This window comes from Poecile atricapillus, chromosome W (genome assembly GCF_030490865.1).
Source record: "Poecile atricapillus isolate bPoeAtr1 chromosome W, bPoeAtr1.hap1, whole genome shotgun sequence".
In the NCBI taxonomy this organism is placed as follows: domain Eukaryota; kingdom Metazoa; phylum Chordata; class Aves; order Passeriformes; family Paridae; genus Poecile; species Poecile atricapillus.
Window position 1 is genome coordinate 29339668 of NC_081288.1, and position 23405 is coordinate 29363072.

Sequence of the window (23405 nt, forward strand, 5' to 3'; positions counted from 1 at the left end):
GATCTGTTCCTTTTTGTCCATTGTAAAAATATTGCAAACAACCCCTGAATCAAAACCCCAAGCAAACTCGTAATCTCTCAAAGATGAAACACTGGTTCACATGACACATGATGCTGTCCACAGTATTTATTTTGCTTCACTGCAGTTCAAATACATTTTTCCAACAATATACAGACAGACTCTTTATACACAGTGGGGGCATGGGAGGGGATGTGGCCAGGGTGAATTCACATTAAAGAGGAGCTAACATCACTGCTTTTGAATATCAGTTCTCTCAGGAAGAATCTCAGAAGAGTAATTACTTAGGTAATAGCCTATTCACCTTTTCCAGCAAGGTGGTGGCTGGACAGGAGGGAGGAGGCACTCCTGTTTAATCCCTCATACATTACTGGTCCTCACACTTTCAGTCCTATTATGCAGCTCTATTAACTGACTACATATTATAAACACGAAACCCTGTCTGGAGGAAAATGCCAGGCCTAGAGCCATTGCTACAGTTGTGCTAATATATACAAAGCTATTTACACAAAAATACCATTAAACATATACAAACTGTTCACAGGCTCTGACATTAGGAGATCAGGGCCCAAGGACCAGCCTCGGGGTTTGCAGCTAAATCTGAAGGGCTATCCTGGAAGCTTTATATAGAGATGTGGGATGATGGAGAGGGTGATACAGCCAAGAGAGGTGTCAAGGGCCCAGGACAGCAAACACATGGCTAATGTGCCCATCTGGAAGGAGGGTCAAAGTCTGCTGTCACCTCACAATTCATGGGGAAATGTGGGGAGGCTGGAAGGGCACATGCTAGACAGAAGAGTCCTTTGCAATCCTCGTCTCACCTGGCTCTGTTTAATGTCAAAGGCCATAGAATGGCATACAAAGAAAGCAGTTCCTATATTGTTGCCCTAAACTGTGGGGAACTACTGGGGCACTAAAGTGGTTCCCTTTTACATGGTCTTTTCTACTACAAGAAAATTCATACAGATGCTCTTCAAACACAACAGAGAATGATGGCACACTCTGGGACACAGTTCAAAACACCTAACACACTGTAAACAAATGTGTCCCAGGGGTAGCTTGTTCCTCCTGGAGCTGCACACAGGGCTGGGCTGGCAAGGGAATGGCAATATTGAGCTTAGAGTAGGGTTAAAATGTACAGAAAAGCTTTCTAGTTCTGTCTCTCTCTAAACTTCTAAACCCTGTAGCAGCAGCGTAAGAATCAGCTTTTCTGTGACAAGATTGAGTGACCTTTACAGTGACAGTCTGGATCTGCTGGATTTCTATCCCAAGGGGGCTGTGATACATTTGCAAAGGGGGACTCTGCCCACTGGACTGCACTGTGATGTTACAGCGACAATTTAGGTTTATAGAAACCTTAAGGATGGAGAGAAATAAAATGTGAACCTTTCACTTCTACATCACCCACATATGCCTTAACTTGGTGTCCTGAACTTGGAACTGGGAACGAAAGACACAAGTGCAAGGGGCTGGCAAATGCTGTGGAGACCACCTTTCTCTAGATCAGGTAATTCAGCCAGAGAACTAGCTTGTTTTTGAGTCTGGCAACAGCATGGACAAGAGAGCTGAGAGCACAGGAGACATAGGTAAGACTAACCCTGCAGCAGCCAGAGGCTTCTCTCCAAAAATAAAAAGATTAAAGGTGTCCTTTAGCCATACCACTTGCCTTGACTCATCATGGCCCACTCTAGGCATAGAGCTTGTTAGACTGCTTGGGAACACTGTTTGGACATAAAAAGTTGTGTCCTAAATCTCGTTCATAAATTAAACATACAAAAAATATACATATATTGTATAAATTAACACATATATATATAAACCCTGATTTTATATATATATGTATATAAACTCTAAATTCACATTTCTGTGTTACCTGGAAGGAAGCATGCAAGAACAGCATATGGAGGGGGAGTTGGTGAACAAGGTTTCTCTAGTACAGAACAGGTCTGCCTAGGACAAACCTGCCTCCAGCAGCCTTCCCCAGACACCTGAAGAAAGGGGAAGTGCTTTTAGCCCTCGTTCCCTCTATATAGCCATTTTCCTGAAGACACACAGAGCAGCTTCCTATATTCCCCATACAGGCCACAGGTCCAACCAATATCTGAGGAACCACCAGGCTAGAGCTGAAGAAGGAAAGACAAACAAACATTAAAGCCAAAATCTGTTATCACCCAGTCTGGTAAAGTAGTAATTTACAAGTCAGCAACAGAACCTGGGCACCACTGTATGGAGGACCCTTGTTTGCCCACATCAAAAAAGTGATCTTAGTCCCACCTCTCTGATCCTCTCAGCAAATCTCTCAGTCTCTTATGATCATCATCCTTGTTTCTTTCTAAGATCCTGTGCTGTGTTCAACTGCCTAAGTACATCTTTGCTTCACAATCTGTCCAGCTTATGCCCAAAGGGGCAGACAGTCATCTTGCAAACAGTCACTTTGCATCCCACCAGTCTCCTTCCATCCCAAAGAGCACCTTAACTGTGTCTGTAAGGAAGAGATCAGATGTTTTCAAAGGCCTCAATTTCATTAGGGATTCCTGCACAATCTCACCTTCTGAGGAAAGTCAGCAAATTTCATCCGGGCAAGAAATCGCCTCACTTCTCCACGGCTGATTTTTGGAGAGCTGCTGTCCTTTAACCACACCATTCGACCTTGACTCATCATGGCCCACTTCAGGCCCAGCTTGCTGACCGAGAGAAATCCTGGCTGTTTTTCAGAGGTTGCGGTTGTTGTCACAGTGATGTGAAATGCATCCTTTTGGAGATCATTAATTCCAACTAGTCCATCAGAAAAGGGCAAGAAAATAGTGGTGAGAGGCAAATCATTACATTTCTTCCAAAAGAAATCTTATAGCCCTTACTCAGTCAAAACATCCACTAGATAGTATATTCAGTCTAACTTTACAATTGCATGTAACTTAGTTGACAAGGGAAAATTATTTTAACTTTTTTTTTCATGCAAAAGTGAATTACAGATCAGAAATGGAAAGATTTTGTCCTAGGTTATGCTTTTGAGCTTGACATAGGATATGAACATATTTCAAGAATACAGTTCACTCTCAGCTTTCCTTCCCACACCTGTTAGTAGCTATTCTTTACCTCTATAAAATAAGAAATTTGTAAAGCACTGGCAAGTCAGGTGACTCCAGCCACTGCAGAATGATCTGTACAGACCTCAGAAATCTAGTTTTTAAAAAACCCCTGTAAAAATAATATTCTATTTGCTCTTGACTGAACTATGTTTTTGATACAAGTTCAACTAGATGTTACTATGCAGCAGTTGTTCTATGCTGCCTGGCCTACTTCTCTCATTCTGGATGAACCGATCTTTTATCCCATACTACCATGCACAAGAATCTGGTTATTCACTGAACTGCTTTAGAAAGAGCAAGGAAATTGAACAGGGACTGTACAGTCCTGTATAGATGTCAAATCCAGATTTACTTTTCCCTGAAAACACACTTATATATTTTGGACTCCCCCTTACAAAAAGAAAGAGGAAGAAGCAGAACAGCTCCTATCCCAAAGAGCAGGAGATGGCAAACAAAAGCAAAAATGTATCTGAAGTGACAGAGAAAAGTTTTACAGTGATTTTTTATGCACTGCATGAAATTAAAAATAGCTCCATGAAAAGCAACACAACTTCTCTGATGTAAAACATGCATTAAATCAGACTTAAATCTCTCCTTGGTTAATCATGTAAGAAACCTTGTGAGTCTTTTATTTGCAAAGTAGGGGGTGGACAGGATGCTCCTTCAGAAGGATGATGAACCTTATTTCCCACTGTTGTCCTATGTGTGGTGGACCTTAGGTGCTACCTTTAAAGGCACAACTACAGTCCATTGTTTCTCACAGTTACTTCTCTCTCCGTATTTCTAGCCTAGGTATATCTCCTCCATTTGTACTCACCTGCTGAAGCAATGACATTGTCTGTTGCATTGGTGAGGTCCAAAAGAACTGTAGGAAAAACAGGATGGAGGAGATAGAGGTGGTGCAGTCCTGGGCGCTCAGGTCTGGGACCAGGCTGCTGTTGGAATGCAAGAGACAAAAACATAAAAACTGGCTAGCAAAGGGGAGTCTAGCTTTGTCAAAAAAATAAAGTTTTCTGACACTGAGTTGTTTTAAAATGGATCAGAGAATGAAAAACTAGGGTTTTATGAAGATTAAATCCTAAAACCCTTTTTTCCCTAAAACAGAATTTGCTCCACAACTTCTGTTTGGTAAGGTTGAAATCTAGCTCTGTCATATGCAGCTTAATGGGCAAAGCTACAGTCTGGAAGTTTGAGTCTCCGTGCCAAACTGTGTGCCTTCATGGACAGAAGGAGCACTCTGGGCTGGGAACAAATATGCGGTTACAGCTCCTCAGTGCTGCATGAAAAAATGAAATTCTCAAATTTTGGGGTTTGTGGGTGCAAAATTTCTGTCAACAAAGCTCTATGATGAAGAATTTGCATATAAAAACTCCTATGTTCAGGCTCAGAGAAGTCAGAATGTCAAAGTAAGAGGTGTTCCTGACAGCCTTTTTATATGTTAGGTTCAAGTTCAATGACAATAGGAATAAAAGACAGAGACTGAATGTGCTTCACAGAGAAACCTCAAAGTGAAGAAAGGATGTGTGCTCACCAAACTTTGTAACACAGGCTGTGTTTCATCAGCCCAGAAGAGAAAAACAGACTTCTTGTCCAAAGTCATGACTGAGAGTGCATCGAGTTGTTGCCTTTGCCATGGAAGTTCCTGGTTCCAAACAGGGAGGCCAGATTTTCCATCTACCACCACCACCTCAAGGCAGGGAGAGATCGAGCATTAATCGGTATCAAGGCATGGGTATGCAGAGCCCCCTTGCAGAGGCATGGCCTGTGCTGTTCCCTTTCATGCCTGTGGCCACACAGTAATGAGTACCAGCCAAAGAGAGGGGAAAAGCAAGGACCAGAAAATGTTTGTTGCTTTTTTACCCAACCTCCCCCACTCCTGTGCTACCACTGCCCTCCATGCCTTCACCTGTTTTACCTTTTTGTTCCCATCTCCAGTCTGTGCTTGCAACATGAAGTCCAGAGTTTGGTCAGCACCAAAGTAACCTGGTACAGGCTGGCTGTAAATTTGGAAAAAGAAACACTCAGCCTCATGGTAGAAAAAAGTCATTTCAGAGGGAGGCAGAATAGCTGCCTTCATCCTCCATTCTGCCTCTTAAAATGACAGGATTTGTCATGCTAAATAAGGTCTTTCATCCACTCAGAACTATTCTGACTGTCAGGAATCATTTGCTGCTGGATCAGAAAAGTGAACTAAAATAGTAAAGTGGCCCATGGTGCTTGTCAGCCATTCTTCAGAGCTGTCTATGTGGGGGTCATCCCCCGATGGGCTGCGAAGACATCTGTTTATCTCTCTGTACACAACTCTATCATTCTTTCCTTTGCATCAGAACCTGTACTGTTGTTGCTATAATTATATTAAATTACTCAGCCCTTCCAAAATGCATTGGCACTTGGACTTCTGCAGAAAGTGGATGTCCAAGGCTGCCTTAGCAGTGTGAAATGGATTTTAATAAACTCAACATTAATGTCAGCCCATGATTCCTTGTATTTTTACTGCTGGTAGGTTTATAAGCCTTTTTATGACTTGAAGCAGGTTAAATGAAGCCCCTTCTCATCCTCTAACTTCTGGGTGTCATAACACATTAATATCTCTCATTAAAACTGTTTTTTAACCTTCTTGCTTGCTTTTGGCTTTCTGAGCCTTGACTCTGTCTTCCTTCAATTCACCACAGCTAGACATACAATTCTAAATAAACATAGTTGAGTCCACAAAATTCACAGAACTAGAGATTTTATGGCAAGGCAAGATCATCAGAGTATATCCTCCCTCCTCTTATTTACTACAGATTTCTGTATATCACCCAATTAACCAAGTATCAGTGGGCTGCTTTTGCCTTATCTTCGATGAGATGAATTCATCACTTCTCATGTCAGTCCTTGTGATTAATTGCACCCAAAGAAACATTCCTGCATCTTCATTTTCTTGAACATGAATGGCTATTGCTTCAAGGCACTTCTTCTTGCTATGCCTGTTAGCTTCTGTTTCTTACACACACTTATGAACTCACCTCTCAGGCTTCTCTTTGATCATATAAACTCTGTAATTTAAATCTTCCATGCTAAAGCATTTTTTCCAGACCACTTTCCCAATTTTTTTCCATCTTCCTCTTTAAAACACGCATGACAGAATGGTTCCTGAACAGTAATACCACAGTACTGCAGTAGCTTGACTTTATATTTGTAACATCAAACAATGTCATTTGTTTTACAGACACCTTTGGCAACCAGGTGTTGCTTTCAACGCAGTATGAGACACTCCTATAGTTTGAAAGCTCTCCAGTAGCAAAAGGAAGTAGCAGGCAACTCTATCCTATGACCACAAACTCAAAACATCTCCTAAGGTGTCTCTTCTCATGTTCCTTATGGGTTACAGTCAGTGGCAGATCCCACAAACTGAACGCACACAAATATATCGGATGCTACCAATCAAGTGAAAAATCCCCTGGGCACTTTCTCAAATGAACCAGAAGGCTAGTAATTATTCTGCCCAACAGTAATCCCCCCAGCAACCTGCTATTAATCCTCTCTCATCTGAAACATCCATTTACAACACAATTTGCAACTGCTTACTCAATTTCATGGTCTCTGAACTTCACCCTTGTTTTATGACTACTGATTCTCCTTTATGGTTTTCCAGGGATCTTGTCAAAAGCTATCTGGAAATGAAGCACATCTGCAGTAGCCATGTTGGTTTTCTCAGAAATTATTCCCGTAGGTCTGGACTCAGTCTGCCTGGATGAAGTGGTATGCTTGGGGCAGGTTTACCCAGGAAAAGGGGTGCTCACAGTTGGCTTTGTAAGCTTTGTCAAACAAGGAATTCAGTATGTTTGACTCTGTGCTAACATCCCTGACCTGCCTTTGTCCTCCAGCCTGTGATGCTTAAGTAGAACTTAAGTTCTATAAAAATCCAAACAAACCTCTTAGTTAAATGCTTTCCCACAATACATTCAGTGTAGTACATTTTGCCTTAACTCTGAGAAAACAGGTAGTCCAGGAGTTTAGCACAGTGGCCTAGAACAAGAATTGCTTTCATTATTTTTCAATGATTATCTGACAGCTCCTCTATGTGTATTTTACTCTGTCCCTTGGGAGGTCAGGGAATGGGAAAAAGCAGCAGCCTTGAATACTATCTGTCCAGAGACGTTGTGAAGTCTCTGTGCTCAGAGATATTTAAAACCTGACAGCACACAGCCCTGAGTAATTTGTTCTAGCTTGTCTAGAGTCTGCTTGAGCAGGTAGGTGGGATTAGGAAATCTCCAGAGGTGCCTTCCAACCTCAACCATACTGGCAAATAAGTTTTCAACCCTTCTGGATTGGTATATTCCAATTTATTACTGCATCCATTTAGAAATTTCTTGTGTATAACTGATTCTACAGCACCTATGAAGTGGCTTTGTTTAGTCAGTACATACTTACCCTTTAAACTTGATGCCAAACACATTCAGAAGTCTGCAGATTCTGGGCCCAAAACTCTTCTAGTCCCATTTCCTTTCCCCATAGCATGATCAACTAGCCATAACCCATTCCTAAAGTCATGGTTTATGTCACCCATCAGCCCTCAAGAATCTGGACATTACCTGAATATCAAAGAGAGTTGAATACCCCCTTTTTTTTTTTTTTTAGTGAAGTTCCAGTGCTTTCTTCTCATTTATGCTCTTGACAGTAGGGTAACACAGAGCTGAGAGCTGTTTTCTTTATTCTCAATACTTAAGCAAAGAATTGTTTCCCATGCAATTTCCCTCAATTGTGCCCAACTGCCCTTTGCAAATATTAAATACTGGGCAACCTGAAATTGCTGGTTATGAACAACCCAAAGATCTGGAAAATTACTTAATTTCCATGTGTGAAATTAGAGGATGAACAATATTATTTTAAGGTTTACATTTAGTATAGATGGTGTCCTGACTGTCATCAGAATGCTCATTTTCACCTTTCAAGGAACATTAAGATCTCTGGGCCATATTCATTCACCTGCTCTAAATTCTTAACATGACTAATGTAACTGATCCTCTCCACTGAAGCCATGGACAGCAGGTGGGCTGAATCACACATCACTCATCAACTAAATTCCAATGCCACATGATTCCCATGACCTCAGTGTTGGGTACCTGAATCAAAACACTTATCTGTGATCACTCACAAGCACACAGCTCAAGTTTCCAGTCCTCTGTTTCTTGCGCCCCCTGCCCTCCTCACTTAGCTCAACAACACAAACCTCCAGTTCTTATATTCCTCTACAGATTTGAAGAATTACTGTCAATTGCTTTCTAAGGAACTCATGAACTGAAAGTCAGGAAATGGTACAGGAAGAAATAGGACAGAAAAATGTTCACAGCAAGTAACCTGCTGATATTCTGCAGCTCCAGAGTCCAGCGGCGCTCCAGGTCCTGTCCCCTCAGCAGGATCAAGCTCTCTTTGGTTGTGATGAGCAGGTTGCTGCAGTTTGTGTCAGGTGTCCTCACTGTCTGCAGAAAGTCAACACCCCCACTGGGACAAATGGAAAATAGGGGAGATCAAGGCTTGCATCTGTACATCTCGGCACTAGCTGCCTGTCCACATGGCAATTCCTAGAGTCCTGGAGAAGTCCATCTTTTCCCCAGTGCTGTGGGTTCCTCAGTTAAGTGAGCTAAACTCAAATGTGCAGTCTTCTGAACATCATGATTTACTATAAAAAGCACAAAGTTAGGAGTTCACATTTGCTCCACATTTGAGGTCTGTCTCACAGTTTGGCAGTAAAGAAGAATGAGCTGAGAAATCCAGGCCCATAGACTGAGCTTCCCAAAGAGACTCCATTAACTGGGAACACCCTTTTTTCCCTTCAGCAATGCATATGGGGCTGAAGAAAGAACAAGGAGCAGAAGAAGCTAAGGACTCCCTTTTATTATACTCTGCACTTCTTTGGTTAGGAGAACCAGAGACAGGGGGGAAATTATGGGTTCCTCACAGTATTCCCCAGTTATCAACTGGACAACGAAGAGAAGGACAGTATTGAAGTAGAAGCAACCACCTCTAGGAGTACTAATAAGTGCCTACCCTTCCCTTCCTCTCCCAGAAGAAGCAAGATGACAAGTCCATCTTCTACCTGTAAATGTCAATGAGCTCTGACAGGTTGACAGATCTGCGCTTTTCCCACTCTGGCTCCTCCTGCTGCAGCATTGCAGGAAAGTTGTCCCGGTTTCTGGCTTGGGTAAAGATATCCCTCAGGGCAACTGCTTGAACATTACCTGCCAGGAAGAGTAAAGATGAAGAGTCCTAACTGCAAAAGATAACCTAGTGGAACAGAGAGTGATTGGGACCACTGCAGCTGTGGTAGAAGGCAATGAAATACCATGAGCTGGAACTTCCCTGACATGATGTGCCTTTGGGAAACTCCAAAGTATTTGAGACTAGCAGGTACTGGTGCTCCTGTACTTTTCCACACCATGGCAGTGAGACCTGTGCTTTTGTCCTCCTAGCTTTTACAGCAGAAAGCATGGCAGAAGTGTCCCAGGGACATTCTGGACCATTTCAGGTAAAACAAATGTTTTCTCAGGGAGGTGAAGTGCTGAAGAGGCAAGGTGCATCTTACCAAAACCAAACAGGATGTAGATGGCTCCCCGGCTGGTGATGTGGACTTGGGGGCCAATCACTTTCCCTTCTCCATTGGTACTGTACTTGACAGGCCCACCCAAAGCAGTTCCATTCTTTCCTGATACCAAGATGAAAAACACATCAGGCTGCAAAGAGAGAGACAGAGATTTTTATCAGTGTTTTCAAGCACCTCTGCACTCAGAATCTTCTCCCAACCCCACAGCATGATCATTTCCCCCTCAGCAAGGTCTAGATAGTGTTTGCTTTGTCTTTGCTCAGATGCTTCCTGGGCATCTTACATTCCTGTTTTTCTCTTGACACAAATGCATCAAATATGAAAGGGACTTCAAAAATCTGAGCTCTTCTAACAACATTGATGTTAGAATTGTGGGGAGGGATAAGCATAAAGGAAATCTGCATCTGAATTAATCACATGAGTATTTCTTTCTTTTGGATAAGCTAAATGCTCCTTTCACCAGAGATCCATCCCTACACTGCTGCTAAACCACACATTCACTGAACAGAAACAGATAATTCTCAAGTCTCAGTCAGGTGCAAATAATGACCCTTCTGTTCATTCCCAGCTGTCAAGAATGCAGGTAGTGTCATTATTGTTTGATCTCACTGCTCTGACCTACTGGAAGAAAAAGGGTGCTTTTCTGCAAAATCCAAGGGAATGAAAATTAGGGGCTCTTGCAGCTCCAGTTACAGTCCTTCCACATCAGTCAATTTTTCCTCTACACAAATAGTAAAGGTCCTTCAAAACCTCAAGTAGGGATATGTTGTACCTGTGTCTCTTTGAGAGCCAGAATAACAATATCCCTAATCCCATCTCCATCTACATCTGGAAGAGTTGCAGCTGGTGCAGCCAGGATCCCACTTGAGAGATGAATGGGATTCAGTGTCCAGATGGTCTTGCCTGTGGAAAGAACAGGATAAAAGAGATCTGTACTTAGAGAACCAGAGGGCATCCCTAGAGGGTTCCACAAAACCTTCTTGAAAAGGGAATAAGAGAGATTATGTGTCCCATTCTGTGTGAAGGGGAAAGACACATCTACAAACTGAGACAAACTGCAGTGGGAAGCAAAATTCTTATCCCAGCATTTCTTCATACTGCCTTTGAGTCAGGCCTCAAGTCCTGCTGTGTTTCCTTCTTAGCATCTCTTTAAAAGACCTGAGCCCTAAACAATTTCTGAAGCAGCAGAGAATATATATTTAAGGTTCATTTTACGATGAAGAACCTAAATGAGAGTGCTGCTCTGCAGGACAGCAGTTGTTTCCCTCAGCCAGCAGTAAAGGCTAGGTAGATGTGACGAAAGGAAACAGATGGACAGTTCTGATATTCAGAGTGCAAATCTGCATCTCAGTTAAATTCCCAGCAGCAAATTACCACTCCAGCATGACAAACATTACTCCACCTCAGGGTGAAAGCATGTCAACAGACGTGATGTCAAATGGTTCAGCAGTCCAGCATGGACCCAGCTGGAAACACAGTAAAACCAGACGCGCAAACTTGCAGATAAACACCAAAAAAAGGGCAACAATTAAATCTGATGCTTTTACTTTTTCATCATTCTTTTGCTAACACTTCTGCTTTTTCAATCTTTAAAAATGTTCTTTTTCTGCTGCTGCTCTGTAGGATAAAGTTTGCTCCCGAATGACAAAGTAAACCAAGGGCCAAACTTGTACATAACTACTGCTGGTAAAGGAGGCAGCTCTAGGTCCTGACCTGCAAACACTGTACAAGTAACCTGGTCCCTAAAAGCATTTGAAAAGTGTGGGAAGATAGCTGGGGGTAAAATTAGAGGAAACTTGAGAAGTTGTATTCACACCTGAATAGAAGTTGGAACAGTGTGGAAATTATAGGGTAAAATACAGTTGCTGCTCCCTGGGTAGAATGTGATTGGCATGCCCGAAACCTATTCCACAATGACTGCCCACACCCACAATCTGCAACCATAGCACCTGCTAAGGGGCATGGAACAAAGGGTGGAGTGAAGTGGGGAGAACTTTGATGGCACTTTGCAGCTGATAAACACATAGCACCTGTCAGCCAGGGGAGATAGGAGAAGGTGTCTTGTTGCTGAGCCAGCAACTGTGGTGAAATCGTTGTCCCTGGATGAACTGGGTTCATTAAAACCTAACTAATATTAACACACACCTCCATCCCAAAGTCACCCGCCTTCAAGGTACCTTTCGGTTGATTTCAAAAACAACCCTGTACTACCTATGACTACTTCTGCCAATATAATTAATGTGTTAGAACAAACAGGAATCAGAGAATGAAGGTGCACAAGTGATTAAAAATGCAATATTCATTCACATTAATCAATTCAACTATTCTGCTGCAAGGGTTCCTGGATGTCGTGTATATCCTTATGTAACTTCTCCAAGAATGCTCTTCATCTTTGTAGCGCTGTTAGGTAGGTCCTGAGTTGTACCAGCAGCTCAATGCTAATGAGAACAGACTTTCCATACTCTTTATAACATGGAGATGCTACAGAATAAGATCAACACTTTGAAATATTCTGTGATGTAGGATGAAGATGTTGCAACAGAGATGAAATGTTTAGGATTCTCTTATCCTGTGTAACTAGAAACTCATTAGTGTTTTGACTCCTTTCTGTGTGTCACAAAGTAATGGCCACTGTGATGTGCCAGAACCAAATTATTCATGCTTATTAGTCCTTTAAAGAAAACAAAAAATCAGTAACATATTTCTAATATGCTGGTAGTTGACTTTACCTGTGGAGGCACTGAGAAGGCTGAGGAATTTTGATGTTCCTGTAACAAGGCAGACAGGCCCTGCAGCTGCCCCCAGTGACAGCCCATTGCACTGCACACTTCGCGTCTCCTCTGGAAGCTGGATGGACCACAAGGTACTGCCATTCATACCAGAAAGTGCCACCACAGTTACGGAGGGTCTAGAGACACCTAGAATAGGCAGGAAAGACAGAATGTAATCCCTTGGTGTCAGACTCTAGCTCCTGAAGCTAAGTGGTTCAAGATAGACAAATCCACAGTGCCTGGAAGCAAAGGTCAAATGTCATCTCATGGCTGCATTTCTCTGCTCCAGAGTCTAACAGTGATCTCCAAACAGGATGGGCTGAAAATCAACAGCCCAGAAAATCATGGAGGTTGGACCTGAGCTCATAGCAAGAAATGTGGTCAGTTGGGCAGGAGAACCAAGTTCCTGGGGACAATGTGCTCACTTGTGGTTACTTCCTTCTGTGAAATTTACTGCTGTCAAATCAAACTGATTCTTCTAGTCCCCTCTCCCTCAACAAAACAGCTAGCATCAAGGGGAAACCTTAAGAGACTCCCAAGGCAGATGCCACCTCTAAGCGCTGGCTTATTTATAATTCTGGAGCAACAGAAAATGATTGGTGGTCAGAGAGCTTTTTCCTTTGTTTTCAAAAGGAATTTCATTATTGTGAAAAACAGACTGAATGCAACCAAGTGGTGGAACTCAGTGTTCTTTTTCCCATTCAGCAGTTAGCACAAAATAATTGTAAAATAGTCTATGCTGTTTCAATTGACTGTTGGCTCTGATTCCAAATGTGATTAACTTTTAGCTCAGCCTACCCTCAGACATAAGTGTGGTTATTGTAATTAATTTCCCCCTAGTATGTTCATATCACAGTTTAAGATGAATTTCCACACATTTCAAAATAATAACAGACCCAGTCAACTTCTGTCTTACTAGTAACACATACAGCATGTGACCTGATGACACAAAGGGCATATACAGGCCACTGGCTAAATACAAGGCTGAGTCCAGTCTCTAAATCAAACTCACTCTCTTCTCAAACTGAAAATCATGTGGCTAATGCTAAGGGGTTGCCCCAGATCAAGTTATCTTTGTTACATTGATAGGGACCAAGAACAACTAACTCCTGAATACAGCTCACAGCTGCTGTGAGTACAAGCTGGAGAAACAGTTAACAATGTCCCAGATTACTCCACTGGGTGCCTATTCCAAGCTTATCTCTACTTGGCACTGTGTGAATGCTCCAAGCACAAGCTACAGGTGGGCTGATATCCAGCTATGTGAGTTATGGATTGTGATCTGCTTACACCTGTTTTAGTGTCTGGTTTTTGTCTTCCAGCACAGCTACAGCCCAGGATGCAGCTAGGTATGACTAGTTTCATTCAGAGCGTGCTGATTCTATGTGTATCTGGGATGAAAAATAAAAGCAATGCAATGGCAAAAATATAGAGTGCAAGGATAACCTACATAAACTGAATACAGCCTTTATGTCAACCGTATAGATCTTCCATTTATATCTTCCTCTCTCATTTTTTAAGTTATTTTACAGTTTTCTCTATGTTCATAGGTTTCTTTTTATAGAACTTGCTGTGAAATACCAAGGGCCTTGCTTGGGCCATGGAGAAGAGTGGCTATCCCTATCCTCCAATAATATTTTCATTACCTCTTTCAAGAGCCAAGGCATTTTGCTCAAAGAATTTTCTTCAGATAGTGCAAGGTATGCTTGCTTCCTATATCTCTGAGACAGAATAGATTCACCTGGTACCAGGCTCTGCCAGGATAGGCAGAGGCAGTACAGCAGGCAGCTGGGAACCTCCAGGACTTCAGAAGCCCAGTTCAATAGGATTTGGCAGCCGCTGTGTAACGGTGGCCAGTATCAGCAGGCTCTGCTATGTTACCTGGAGGGTGGGAGGACTAACAAAGAAAGCAAAGCAGCCAGGAGGAGGAAGCAGGGCAATACCTGCTGAACAGCTGGGAGCAGTAGCCTCCCCATCAGCAGTCTATTATTTGTGAATTAACAGTGATTTGGAGCCTAGCAAGTATACAGAGTGACCTGGAAAAAAAGGCAGCAAAGTGAGGGTGTTTCTAAAAACAAAGTGTGCACAAATGCAGGACAAAGAGACAGAGTTGTCCCAAGATGAGGTAAGGGCAAACAGATGATGCTGACCAAAAGGTATAGAAGCACAGGCTTGTAATGAAAATTTTAAGCATGACCAACCACAGACACAGTACACCAGCAATTTTAAAGAACTCTGAAAAGAGCAACACAGTGGATTTGCAGTGGCAAGAACTCTCCCTGTGTGTAAGACAAACATACAATGGTCCATACTGACACATTAAGAGGAATGGAAAGGAGCTGCAGTGCTTACCCATGACACTGGCATTCATCAAGGCAGTGAAGACAATGAGGATGTCAGGGAGGCCATCACCGTTCACATCACACAGTTCCAGGGGGGACAACACACCACCTGCAACAATTACAGAGAGCATGTCAAAAAGGCCACCCAGTTCATTTTTCTCACTGGGAGAGGAGAGTTGGCCCAGAAATGAGACGTGTGGGTAGACAAGCCTCACAAAGTCTGCTAAGGAAGTCACACCATGGTAAGATTTTTCATTGCATGGAAAGGCAGAAGTGTAGCATATAAGTCAGAGAAAGGAAAAGGAAAAATGGAAGAGCTAACAGAAAAAAGATTCATGTTTCCCACTTCAATTTCTGAGGCAATGTGGAGCCACATATCTTACAAAAAGCTTAGATTTGGAAGCCAGGGGTGGAAAGCAAGGAGGGAGAGACATATCTAGACCTGGCAGAAATTGTTTCACAAAACAGTGTTACTTTATTGCAAAAGCCAGAATGGGAGATACTTTAGAAATGTTACCAGTGACTCATACAGTTTATCCTGTATGGGATAAAAGATCTCAAATGTTGACATACGGATTAAAGCAGGACTAAAAGACAATGGAATAATGTTAGTTAAGCTCCTTAGAAGACACAAAGACTTCTATCCCTCTCCACTCAAACACAACCACATACTCCACTCCACAGCATGGAGGTACTGGTAAAGTCCAGGCTGTAAAAAGGGAGGCACTGTATTTTAAAGTGGGCTGGGCCATCTCCGTCTGGAACACAGCACTACATCCAGACAAAAAGGCAGGATGGAAGAAGAGTCAAAATGATTTTTGATGTTTGCAGAAACAAAATTTTGTGGCACTGTTATCTGTGGATGCGATTTCATATGCCTCAGCTTCAAGAGTGAGCAGGACACAGCCACCTGTCTATTATTTTGGAGCATCTCTAGTGGTGAGGAAGGGTCTGTGCTCTGACCTGACTCTCCTAGATAGGTCTCTCCCACTGATGCCCAGCCTGGGAGCTGCCACCTCCCCCATGCCAGATGCCGTTCCTGGGGCTTTCTCACCTGCTCCCTGACCTAGGTTGCGGTTCCAGGTGTTATGCAAGTCTCTAGGGGGACAGGGAATTAGAAATGCGCACACCAGCACAAGAATCATGGAGATCACCACAGTGAGCAAAAAGATTGCAGTGCGCAGGTATGGCATGAGCGAGGGAGCAGCCTTCTGCTCCAAACTCCCAGCCGTCTCTGCAGGATAACCCTCGGGTGCACTCTCTGACGTGTGCTGCTTTGTCATCCCAACCTCCACATCAGAATCAGGGTCCTGTATCTCTTCAGGGGGGCTCTTCCCATTCTTGACCCCCCCATTCTTCTGGATGTTGAGTACAAGGTCATCTTCACTTTCATCACTGTCAGCCTGAGTGAGGGGATCATATTCCCCAAGGTCTGGGCTCTTCTTTCCTGAGAAAAAAAGATGGAGACAGACAATAAAGCAAGAGTCTTTGCAGGATCTCAGTGGAGAAAAGGCTGCAGTAGACAGTGATACAGAAGGGATGACAGAGTAGTCTGTATTTGCATGGATCCAAGTGAGAAGTGTGAGAGAAATGATAGGGTCTCTCTTTCCATAGTAGCATCTGTGGGAGAAAAAATGCTGACAGTTTATTTTCCTCAGATAAAGGGGGGTGTGTGTGTGTGTTTGGATACATATATGTACATGTATGCATATGTCTATATAGAATTCATGACTGATTTAATTCTAATACTTTCTTGATCGGTGATGAAACGTGAAGTCTCCCTGAAGATGAGGGGAAAGTAATTTTGCCCCTTTGGACCAGTAACATGCTGATGTCTGGAGGAGTCAGGCTGTTCCTCCAGACACCACCTTCTCTGCATGGCTCAGTTCTGCAAGAGGGAATGCTCCAACTCCTGCCTGAGGCAACCACAGTGCACCTGCTGTGTTCCTGCTCCCATCAGAGCCAACAGTCTGTGCTTAGCCTGGCCAAGATAGATAACTCGGTACTGATCCCTTCAGGTGATGGTGCAGCAAAGTATCTTAGCTTTAGGCGTCTCCTGCACAGATGCCTGGCACACAGATGACTTCCCCCAAGCCCTAGACAGCCGCAGGGAGTGTGGTGAGGGCAGGTGCAGAGGCTGGTCACACACCCTGGCGTAAGCCCAGTGCCATCTGTTTATGGGGACAGGGAAGATCACGCAGAGTCACTGTCCTGAGCTACGAGTGGAGGGTCACGTCTCAGGGAGCTGCCCTGTGCCACAAGGCTGGGCATGGAGCCATGGCCAGTGCTCTGATGATTGCAGAGTCTCAGTCTGGTTCTCTCTCTCTCTCCAATTCCAAGGTGGGACTTTGCTATCCCAGGTATCTGTTTCATTTCCTTTTGTTTAAAGCTGATCTGAAACAGGAACTAGCTTGTGGCCAAAGATTCCAGAAGTGCTACATGCAAGGCATAACTAATAAGCAAAAATATACAAACTGTAACCCCTCTCGGACACTAAGATAATGGGAAGGCTTTACAAAGCAAAAATTTTAGGGCTTTCATGATTATTCCTCCTGAGTAAGATAGCATACCTTACTTCTGGTTTTCCTGTTAAAGACACTCAGATGTACTGTAGTACCTAGCTAGTGCAACACACCTATTTTGCATCATCTAGAGTGTATTTTGCAGCACATGTATCTTATTCCTTCCTCCTTTTTCACCCCACAAAAGGACCTTCACTTTCCCTTTGTCTACCACTTACGAGTGGCATTCAGCTTTAGTTTTAGGATTCAAGAAAAACTTTCAATCGCACTAAAAACCGAATGTCCCACACTAGGTGGATCAGCCAGGACAATTCACTAACATTGAACAGAAGGAAACAAAAAAAACCCATCACATTCCCATATCTAAGACAGACTCTTCCTTTTTGAATTAGGGGCTTCTACAAAAGACTCAAAAATCTGGTGCATGTATAGATTCCTAAAAGCAGTTCCTTGTGGAGGCACAACATCCAACCAAGAGATGCTGCATTCCTGAGGGTCGATCTGGTGTATCCCTGTGACACACTGCATTGTTTAGCATAGGTCTGCTCTAAACATGCTCAAAATGTGGGCTTTTCAAGAAGTCTTGATAACCTTGGCTCCATCCTGTAAGTGCACAGAAGGCTGCCGACCCTGGTGGCACACAGCTCTCTGCTCAGAGGTTGCAGTGTAAATTTCACAGGTGTCTAATACCATAGGTTGTGCTAAAAAGTGACTGAAAGGCTACTCAGTCAAAGCAAAAACTTCCAAAGAGGTCTTGCCACCAGGGTACTTGCAGCTTCTCACAACAGATCCAGATGTGCCAGTTCAAGCCAGGTTAGAATGGCATGAAAAACAAACATGGCTGGCCCAAGAGTAAATGGTATTAAGCCTGGGAAGTCAAAGTCGACAGCTATGTTAACTAGACTGCTCCTGATTTTGGAAACTGGTGATTTGTGAGTAAAACAACTCAAAGAATACTTATGCTTCACATATACTATGTTTTGTTTAATTATTTTAATTTCAAACAGTCAACCAAAGACTGGAACCTGCTGTTCATCCTTGATGCAACTGAAAGCACTGGTATTAATTAAATTTATCTGGACCAGTTTTGTTCTGGATCCCTTTCTGGAGACACACAGGACCTTGAAAATATGGCTCACCCACTCCTTGAACTGGCAGGGACTGATACGCTAGCAACATCGACAGTGGTGTCAACCAGTCTGTAACAGGAACACCTGTCCTACTGAGAACCACTGATCAGTGGCTAGAAAACAGCTACTACACAGCAATGACAGCTTTTGATGATCTACATAGTTAAGAATCTGGAAAATTATAGCAGAGCTATAAAGCAGAGAGCTGCTCAGTCCTAATTCATGTCTAAGCCAGAGTAGGAATCAGAACTGCCATTCCTTCGCCTTATCTTTCCTCAAAAGGCTATGTGGCACAGCAACAAAGGCACAATCACACAGTAAACTCAGGCATAAAGTGTCCTGCAGGTTGTTTTTTTTTAAATCAAAAGGAGAGAAGATACTGCTATTTAAGAAGGGCTGCTGGAGCACTCATCTAGCTCATGTAAAACCCAATTGTGTATCTCATCTCAGAGGACTCCCACTGTTCAGAGAGAACCTTAACCAATATGTAGGTGTTTTGGGAATGTGTATGGAATGCTGGTAATCATGTGCTCAGCTCAGCCTCCCAAGGCTGTTCTGTGGTGCAGAAAACATGTAACTCATGATTCACCTGGCTGGAGAGAAAGCGGAAGGAACATGACTCTCCATCCGAATTTTAGGTCACTCGCTGTGGGAAGGAAGAATAACATACCTGGCTTTCACTAATCACTCCCAGATGATTTTTCATCAGAAAAGCACAAACATAAAAATCAGTAAAGTGTGAAAACAGAGACAGTCTCACACCATTTATAGAATGATGGTTTATTTTTAAGTGCTCCAGAAGTCAAATTCCTTCCTTTCTGGTCAACAAGGCTCAGGTTGGAAAAAAAGAGTTTGTCCATCAACAGAAAGTGAAAACTGCCTCTGTTGCAAGCAATCAGCTGTCAAGGAACACATACAGTTTTCAGTTTTCCATTGTGGAAGTGGAAATGTTAAGATCTGAGCTGGCCTCTTGGTTAAACTCTCATCATATGTCCCAAAAGGATAACCGCTGTGTAGCCTTCATGAGAAATTAGTCTGTGTGCTAAAGCAAGCTGCAGTTCTGTGGCCTTATGCAGGTAACAGGTCTGTTTAACTCACACTTTGTTACCTGTCTTCCAAAGAGACTCCAAGTGTATATAAACCTTGCATCCACTTCACAGGTATGGAGTTAGTACCAGCAAAGTCAGTTTCCCTACTGCTCTGTGTTCCCTCCCTCCTACAGGTAGAGTCAACAAAGCCTTTTCTGTTCTGACCTGCTCTGAATTGTGTTCCATTTTTTCCACAGCACCCCTGATAAAACAGAGGTTCTCATTCAGTGGCCTGTGGTTACAATCAGAGCAAGTAACTGGTCATATCACCCTGGATTTTCTTTTTTTTTTTGCAGCTGCTGGAAGAAAAAGCAAATACTGATGATGGAGGCTTTCAAAGACAGAGTAGAGGGAAAATGTCCCAACCTATTGGCTTTCAAGGGCAGCAGGTCTCTAAATCATGCTTTATGACTTTGAAAATGCCCCATGTATTTGCCAAATGCTACTTTCACACAGGCAACTATTGCAGTAGAAGAATGTGACCTCTCAGTGAAGAATAGATGATCATCGTGTGATCATGATCTGGAAAGAAGGCATCCATTAGGTGATCTGTGTTGAAATGAGGTCCCAGTCATAATAAAATATTCATTTCTTGTGCTGATGGCTTCAAAGATATTAACTGTAACCTTATTTTTCCTGTTTTAAGCTGACTGGGAAGGCTTTTCTTTGCACTCACTTTGGAGTGAAAAGAGCAGATTTTGGACTTCAGAACTAGAGTGCAATTTTCAGTACATTATTCCAACGATGGCACACTGGTTCTAGTATCTGTTGTACTAATTTCATGTTCTATTTATTTTTCTGGCAGTTGGCAGGCACCAGTCTGGTACTGGGTACTGCAGACATATTTCTAAGCCCATGAGGAGATAAGTTGCCGCATGTTGATTTTTAATTAATTTAATGAGATGTGGCAGGAAAAACAGATACAGCAATAGGCCCTCTGCTTTCTCTTTGCTGTTGGAAGCTGCATTTTTCAATAATTAAAAACACAAGAAAGGTATGATTTCTGCAATTTAACCTAAGGATTGATGCAAGGACTGTTCTCTTACGTGCAGCTGCAAGGCTTGTTATGATGTTTTCCAAATCAGTGTTTCCCAACAGCAGATATCAAACAGATCATGCTGGTTCCAAAACTCTCAGAAGAGAGCTGTACTTCTTATTGCACAGTTCCCCAGTAGTCACTCCCTAACGCACACACTTACACCTACCAGTTTGCACTCTTCCTAAACAGACTTCATGGTAATGTATTCCTTCCCATTTACACAGACATGTGTATATATATATATACATATAAAACCAGAAAGATACCAACTTGCAAACAAAATTTCTTTGAATGAGACTCAACAGGCACCACATAAATGAAAAGTGATGACTCCTGCTAAGGGTTATGAAAAGATGGCAGGAAGGACCTTGACAACATTACTTTGACCTTCACAGACTGATGGAGGAAGAAAGTATGATCAGTCCACTGAGTGCAGCCTCACAGTCTGGGGCCGTGCAGGACCACTGTGCCAAGGAGGAGCCCTCCCCAGCAGCACACAGCTGGGCCCTGTCTCTGCCCCAGGGCTGTCCCAAAGGCAAGACTCGGTTAGGAAGAGTAACGAGGCACTTTCCCTTGAAGTTAATGCAGCCAGGTGCATTGGCACCGTCTACAGTACCTCCAACAGCAACTAGCATGCTCCCAAGATCTGGTTTGGCAAGGTGTTTTAATTCCCTTTTAATCTCCTTACTGAAGAGAATGGCTGTTGGACTGCTGCTCACCACACACAATAGCCCCTTATGCTCGAGTATCTTTTCATCTCGCTTAAGATCTCTGGCTGGAAGGTGCAAAGGTGGCAGGCAGGCTTTAAACATTTACCTGGGTAATTGCATTGGCACTTAGCGAACTCCTGGCCCGGCTTCAGGGGGTAAAACCCGGCAGGAGCAGACCTGAGAGGTTTGCGCTTCCCTTCCTCCCGCGCAGTCCTCTCACAGGCCCGCGGCCCAGGCCCCCCTCTGCCACACACGACGCCCTCCGAGCCCCGAGGCGCTGCCCCGGCCCCTGCGTCCCTGCCAGGGCCACGGGCCCCGCGCGGAGCCCGCCGGCCGCCCCTCACCGCCCGCACCCCCGGGCCTCACCCCACATCGCTACATCACTATGGCAACGCGCCCCGCAGCGCTCAGGCAGCGGCACCCGCGGCTCCCGCGATCAGGGCTGCCCTGGACGCGGCTGCCCCTGCCCGGCCCGGCCCGGCCGGCGCTCGGTCCGTCCCGCGGGAGCGCAACCCTTACCCGGCAGCTTCAGCGCCCGGGACAGCACCGTAGCCATGCTTGACACGGCAGTGCGCTCGCGCACCGCCCCCCGCCCCGCGCCTCCCCGCGGCCTGCTGGGAATTGTAGTTCCCCGGCGTGAGGGGCCGAGGCCCTCCGTGTCCCTCATGGTCCGGGGGGACAGAGACCTGCAGGGAGGGGCGGGCCGGTGGCAGCGAGCCGTGACCGAGGCCAGCCCAGATCTCCACAGCCTGTACGGCTGTGTGGGCACAGACAGATGGAAAATAGGCTTGTCGTCCGGGGTGGTTTGCACAGAAAGTGCCAGTCCCTTTGAATTACTGTTGCTATAAATATATGCCTTCATTCTTGGAAAGCTTTTGGTTGGAAGAAATCTCGTTGTTTCCTTTTTATTTTGCTATTTTATTTTATATTTTATTTTATTTTATTTTATTTTATTTTATTTTATTTTATTTTATTTTATTTTATTTTATTTTATTTTATTTTATTTTATTTTTGTAGTTGATTAATTACAAAAGACGGCCAGGTTTTTTTCTGAAGCTGTCCTCAATCACCAGCACAGTCCTCCGAGGTAAGTGCACAAGTGAACTCTCCCTTTCCCACAATGGGGAAGTTGAGCAAGGAGGGTTTTTTTGTGGCTTCCCCAAAGCCACAAGGCTCTGGCTTCCTGATTCCCACGCCCACACATGGGCCATCGAACACCGCCACTTCACAGTCATGATTTGTGTGAGAACTCACAAATCAACGTCCTCTGTCACTGAATGAGAGAAAGGAGTATTGGCTAAATACATCAAAAGAGTCTCTGCCTGGGTAGTGAGCACATCACGTTTCCTCAGCATCTGCTGCTGCTCTTGCTTTCCCCTGTTTCAGGTGCTGTTTCTGCAAATAATGTACTTACTCTTTCATGTCCAGGTCTGTCCTGGAACTGCTGGAATAGTAACAACAAATAAGGAGCAGAAGAGAGACACCAAGTGGTCTAGCTAGTGAAAAGAGATTTTTTTTTCAGATGTGAACGGGAAAGAGAATAGTTCTGATCCAAAATCTTTTGGTACCAGAAGGCTTTTTTTCCACTGATGTCAGAGGGTGTCAGAGACACCTTCCTGAGAACACAGCACTTGTGGGGGCAGTCCCAGGTGGGAAACTCTGGAGAAGCCATCACCGTTGTTGTTATTCTTTCCCTTCCAGGTCTTTCTGAGTACAGAGTCTTTCTGTTCCATATGCCATTTCCTGTCCTCCAGGCTTTGATTTAAAAGCAGTGAAGCTCCTGTATCTATGTAAATATTTACAGGATAGATCCTGGATCCTTTTCAAGTCTCAGTTAGCAAAGCCTGTGATAGACAGGGAAAGAGCTGTCCAGCAGAGTGACTCCTCCTAAGAAAATGCTTCTGGTACCAATTAGTGCTGGGAGCAAAAGAATGGCAGAAAACAGCCAAAAGCAGGAACTGGGAAGTCTGGTGTCCTCATTTGTGATCTTCTAACATCTGGCACACACACATAGAGTGCAAAAGCCCACAGTTTGCTATGCTTTTACATTAGTGGTGCAGCATAGCCCACTCTTAATTTCATGTGTCCCCACAAAAATGGCTTGTTCTCC

General features: G+C 43.8%; 1 protein-coding gene across 3 annotated transcripts; it reads right to left on the reverse strand.

The window, feature by feature from the left end:
- Nucleotides 1-107: 107 nt before the first annotated feature.
- On the reverse strand, nt 108-21881 carry LOC131591405 (protein FAM234B). Of its 3 annotated transcripts, XM_058862065.1 has the most exons (13): nt 21815-21881; nt 15861-16253; nt 14817-14915; nt 12423-12611; nt 10466-10596; nt 9676-9823; nt 9190-9331; nt 8451-8594; nt 5023-5104; nt 4639-4794; nt 3925-4042; nt 2567-2793; nt 108-2141 (listed from the first exon to the last, which is right to left on the reverse strand). In XM_058862065.1, exons 1-13 carry the CDS (start codon nt 21849-21851, stop codon nt 2136-2138), a joined length of 1872 nt encoding a protein of 623 aa, XP_058718048.1. In that variant the 5' UTR covers nt 21852-21881; the 3' UTR covers nt 108-2135. The 3 variants fall into 3 exon arrangements, with proteins under 3 accessions (XP_058718048.1, XP_058718047.1, XP_058718046.1); XM_058862064.1 differs by lacking the exon at nt 108-2141 and having other exon boundaries at nt 2184-2793; nt 3925-4039; XM_058862063.1 differs by lacking the exon at nt 108-2141 and having other exon boundaries at nt 2185-2793.
- Nucleotides 21882-23405: the final 1524 nt, after the last annotated feature.